The 5,322-nt window shown below is 39.4% G+C and overlaps 1 protein-coding gene across 1 annotated transcript; it reads right to left on the reverse strand.

Annotated features, from left to right (window-relative positions):
- Window positions 1-1,455: 1,455 nt before the first annotated feature.
- On the reverse strand, window positions 1,456-2,933 carry CCDC201 (coiled-coil domain containing 201). The gene is made up of 2 exons (XM_086614317.1): window positions 2,385-2,933; window positions 1,456-1,542 (listed from the first exon to the last, which is right to left on the reverse strand). The coding sequence occupies exons 1-2, from the start codon at window positions 2,931-2,933 to the stop codon at window positions 1,456-1,458; spliced, it is 636 nt and encodes a 211-aa protein (XP_086470443.1).
- Between the last annotated feature and the right edge of the window lie 2,389 nt (window positions 2,934-5,322).

Below are 5,322 nucleotides of genomic sequence, written 5' to 3' on the forward strand. Positions count from 1 at the left end.
GGAGGCCAGACAAGCAGCCTGGGTAACACACACAAACAAATACCAGAACATAAACTAAATATCAAGCCAACTGAGCGTGTCTTGGCTCGTGACCTGGGGGGCAACATTGCCCCACTGCCTGGCTATCGCAGAAAGCTAGGTCTGAGGACAAGACTGTTCTCTTGAGAAACTCTGAAGAGTTTCATCTCAGGAATCATTAGCAAAAACATCCCAAATCCTTTTAAATCCTGAGAAAGGTTGTAAAACCACAACTCCACTCTTTCATTTTTGAGCATAACACAGCTGCTATTGGTTAGCCTGTCTCATAATGTTGGCTCAGGCCACACTTTTGCTTCTCTGCCATCTTGGACATGAGATATTATCAGTTTCAGTGTGTGAGAAGGAAATACAAAAGCTTCTCTTGCCTCCATCCTTAATTTACAGCTTCTTTTGAAGAGGATCTCTCCCCTTTGGGGTAATTAAGTAGTGCCTGGAACAGGCTGCAGAACCATTATAGCCAAAAAAGTGCATGTGCTGGAGCCACACAAGTGCAGGGATACATGCGGTAAATCTGTTCTGGGTCCCTGCTGCTGACACCCCATAGTTTAACACTTAAAAGTGTTAAACTCTGCCTAAAGATCAAGTAACAGGCAGCACTATGAACTAACATGACCATTATGCTTTTTGCATCACTTCTTGACCGGTGCTTCAGAAAGAGCTGCTGAGCTAAACTGCCATTGTGCCAATACAGCTGTCAGGGAGACATCCTTCTTCCCCTCCCCTGCAGCAGCTCCAGAGAAAAAACAGAAAACCCATATCCCCTCAAAGCACAGACCTGAGCATTAAGGACCTCCAACGTGAAAGTGAGGTGCCTTTACAATCTGGGGCTGAGGCAAACTCATTTTGAACCAAAACTTCAAAACAAACCGTCATTAATTAGTAATCCCTAGAGGCTGGCCTCCCTCCTTGGTGCCTCTCACTATTTCCTCATCTCCCCAGCTAGCAGCAAAAACATTCCCGATTGCATCAGTTTTGATTACTCTTTAGATGAGGAGATTCTCCTTTGGCTAACCAGGGTTGCACTCTATGTGGCCAGCAGGACTTTGTCACTTAAGGAACATCAGCAACCCTAGAAGATTTGAACACTACACAAGACAGCATGGTCAGAAAGAGCAGTGGCAGGAAAAGGAATGAAGAGTAAGAACTTTCTTACGCAAAGTTCTCCCTGCCTTCTTTGTTCCAGACCTTCACCCATTATAAATTAACATTGGCTCTCACGTAGAGGCACTTCTTAATTTGTACCTGACTCCTCCTAGATTTAAGAGGCAAAAAGAATCACAAGATAAACAATGAAGAAAGAACATTTTGGAAGGAAAGAGGAAGTCTAACAAAGCACTATAGTCAGGTGTGTGATTTATTGCAACCAGCTGTTCCCACAAGAAGGATATGACAGCACAAATTCCATAGGTAGTTCAATCAAGCTTCTTCAATTGTCAGTTCGTGTTCAGTTGCTTCTTCAATGTTTTTCAGTTGACGAAGCAACCATTCTCTTTGTCTCTTTCTCTGTTATAGAAAAGAAAATATTATTCAGTCAACCTAATCCATTCAGATGTTTGGTTTGTTTTTTTAAAGCAGGTGACAACAACAAACAAATGACATACACAAAGTCATCTTGAACCCAACGCAATTTTGGCTGAAGATTTCTTTGTTTTAAGCTAAGAAGCCTTTATTCTCAGAGTGGGCAAGTTTTCCTGAGTTTCCAACACAGTCATGAACAACATGGTACAGATGGAAAAAATACCCAAAACAGAACAGAATTTGATGGCTTCACACTGACATGATAGCCATCAGAGTCTAACTCTGCTGCCTCCCTATTGGCAAGGGTCCTGTGGAAAGCCCATAATCGAAGTTCTAATAAATCAAGTTCTCAGGCTCCACAGAACAGGAAAATAAAGACCTGCACTTTATTTAAACTTTCCCCAAGAAACCCTGCACTAATTGAATGGCTGCACACAAGATCCCATTTACAATGGCCAACATTCTTTTTATAAATCACTATGATTTGGTTTTGGTTAACTTGACAACATTAAGAAAGTCGAAAATTTAAATCAATGATTAAGTTTTTCCTAAAGAAAGATATATTTAAAAAGCATACTTTTGCACTAGCATATACAACTAGTCATGCAAGATCATAAGCTGAAGTAAGTACTGGTTTGGAAGACTGCATCTCATCCAGTCTGTGAGTCTAGCAGGTTATGACCCAATTGCTAAATATATGTCCTCACTGGTAAAGTTGTGGGATGTTCCATAACTAAAGCATTGCCACATTATTAGAAAATAGTATTCAACAGATTGGTAAGAATTTGTACAGCTTAGCTATTTCATAACTAATGGAAAACAATTACCACAAGAGCTTTATCAATTTTTTTCTTTCTGTTTTTTACTATTGGGACATCTTTTATCCCTGGTATTCCAGTAACAAGCCATGAAGTTTGACTCTTGGGAGTTACTGCAGCCTCCTCAGATGCTTCAGTAGGAGCTTGAGTTTCCACATTTGGGACAACCTTGTCAATTGGCTCTTCATTTGATTCTTCAGAAGCCAGCACTGTGGAAAGCCTCCGTCTAGAAAGTACAACATGAGAGCCTTGGCTTGTCTCTTTGTTTAATTCTTGCAAGTCAAACACTCTTGAAAGCCTTTTCGGGGACATATGAGGGAAGTATGCTTCAACACGTACTGATGACACTTGAGCTAATGATCTACTTAGATTTGATTTTGGCACTGGTGATCCATAAACTCTCTTACTGGCATCTTGGTCCTTGATGGACTGATTTGTCAGATCCATAGGAGATGGCATTGTTCTTGAAAGCATCGAGTCCACTGGAGTGCTGTGTTTCACCATTCTCTTATTCAGAGATCTTTTAACATTCAGAAAAGATTCTTCTTCCTCTGACATCTTGAAGTCAGGTTTATTACCTCAAGAAAATAAGAAGGGAAAATTGTGTCATTGCTCACATAGCCAGAGATGCCGTGTAAGGTGTTCAGCTGCTGCAAAAACAAATCCAGGATGTTTTCTTTTCATGTCTGCATTCTACCTTTACATGAAATTTATCCTTTGTATAGATCAGTGTTCTTCAATGGTTTGGGAGAGCCATATTGAAAACAGAAAATTAGAAGACAGCTTGTCACACACAAGATTTACTTCTGTCCCAGCCCTCTGCATGTAGAGCTCCACATGCGTTAGAATTTTTTTAAGATATCTCATTAACTGCAACATCATTAAGACAGTGTTTTCTCCTTCAGAATATACAAATAACATACTTTTGAGATTACAGCTGCTAACACTGGGTAGGTAGATGAAAATTGTTACATGCCAGAGAGATTACCATAGGGTAGCAAAAATTCAAGTGCTCTGGAGAGATGTGCAGAGAAGTTCCAGATTCAAGCAAGCAGCTCTTACCCTCCGCCAATTGCCATTTTGTTTCTCTTATTTTCTTAACATGGGGCTCACAAATGTCTCATTCCCTCCTACTTGACATTTGGCTTACTACTTCTGCTGATTCTAAACTTTCATCCTAAAACAACTATGTTCTGCACAAATCTGTTTTCAACTGAATTCACAGCAATGGCAAAGTTGTTTTCATTAGTAGAGTTTCCTCCACCCGTTTGCAAACCACCAAAAAGAGGAAATTACCTTCTTACACTTGTAGAAGCCCAAGATAAATATATCCAGTTTAAGATATATTTAAAATAAATATCTTAATTACATGAGCAGTTAGTATTTCTAGGAACTGGTGAACTCTTTAGTTTCACAAGGCAGTTCAAATATTTCACACAGGTTGATTGCATGAATCTCATCAAGGGGGTAATATGTTCTAAGTGCTCATATTCTAAGCCCTATAGATCAAAGGCCTTGGCAAGGAAGGGACAGGGCAGACATGATGATGAAGTGGGACACAGAAGGACAGGGAGATATGTTTACTGAAGTAAGAAGCATCGGTTCCCTATTCCTCATCAATGTTTTGCACCTGAATGGAGTCTGAGTTTAGCAGAGTTTCACATCCACTTTGTGTTTCAAAAGAATAGGAGGCAAGAAGAAGAGCACTGACTCTTCAATACAGCAAGTCAGGTGTTTTGTGCTTTTTTTTTTGTTCTTAGAAAGGGGAGATAGGGCGATAAAACCCCATTACGACTTTTATTTTGATACCCATTTCTCCTCACTCTTTAGCAGTGCTAGCTTGTGTAACACATTATAAACAGCACTCAGCCCCTACAGAAACTATCTTTTTCCTTTCCTATTCAACCAGATTGACTTCCCTTAGTCTTTATTATAGAAGCTTACCAGCAGTAAGCTTGCATGATTAAACTCAGAGAGGGAATAAGGAGTCTGCAACTACCCCTCTCCCTCAAGCCCATCCTCAGATGTACATTTTGATCCTTCCCCTTACTCATTAAAGTTTAGATGGTCAATTAAAAGATATTTTTATTTAAAATTAGCTTGTAAATAATGTTTTCAACCAAATCCTCTGAGAAAAACAGCAAGATATTTTTTTCTTTTACACTTTTCTGTGTTTTAGAGATAAATATATACAAGCAACAAGCTTTTTCTATTCAGTTATTTTGACACTACCATTATAAATAAAGGAGGGCAGCAATCTAAAAACAACAGAGAAAGAGAAACCATTTGAGAACTTCAGAGTCTACCATGGAGAACATACCTTGGAACAACTTTGACAAAAGAAAACAGCCTTACCAGACCTATCAGGCTCCCTCTGGTATTTCCCTCTGCAACTCAGGTGATCTGGCTTCAGTTATTACTTCACTTTTTATAGCCCTTCTAGCCTCCCAACATCCTTTGCTGCAGAGACTCCCTAAATCACACATGTGGAAGGTTTTAGGATTTTCAGCAATGCTGCTAACCGAATAAACTACTAAACAGAAATCTAGGATGAATTAATCATAGGAAAATGGGCTAGCCAACTTATCTATGTGCAACGTTTATTGCTATTTAATCTCTGCTGCTTGCTGCCTCCTTCAATCACAAAAATACACCTAGTGCTTAATTGACTTCACATGACTGCTTAAGGCACATTGAGAGTCTGTCACAAGATGGATGTATGTCGATGGACAGATGTATGTTGATGGAATATATCTGTTCCCATACTCGTTTTGTCACTGCTTCTCTTGCCCAAAATATAAATGAGAAAACACATGTTAAATCTGCTATGAAAAAGCTCTTCTTTTAGGAAAACAGGTAGTGAGCATCAACTGAAGATTATTTTACTGCAGTCTGAATTTCACAGTATTTGCAGCTAATGACTGTGGAAATGGTAGTGTTTTATCCT

Source organism: Tauraco erythrolophus, chromosome 7 (assembly GCF_009769465.1).
Source record: "Tauraco erythrolophus isolate bTauEry1 chromosome 7, bTauEry1.pri, whole genome shotgun sequence".
Lineage (NCBI taxonomy): Eukaryota > Metazoa > Chordata > Aves > Musophagiformes > Musophagidae > Tauraco > Tauraco erythrolophus.

What these genes read in the sequence shown, in the direction of transcription:
- CCDC201 (XM_086614317.1), bottom strand. Translation starts at nt 2,933, where the DNA reads ATGTCAGAGGAAGAAGAATCTTTTCTGAATGTTAAAAGATCTCTGAAT. An exon ending in AAATTGATAAAGCTCTTGTG is followed by an intron (nt 1,543 to 2,384) that starts GTAATTGTTTTC and finishes TTTCTATAACAG; the next exon opens with AGAAAGAGACAAAGAGAATG.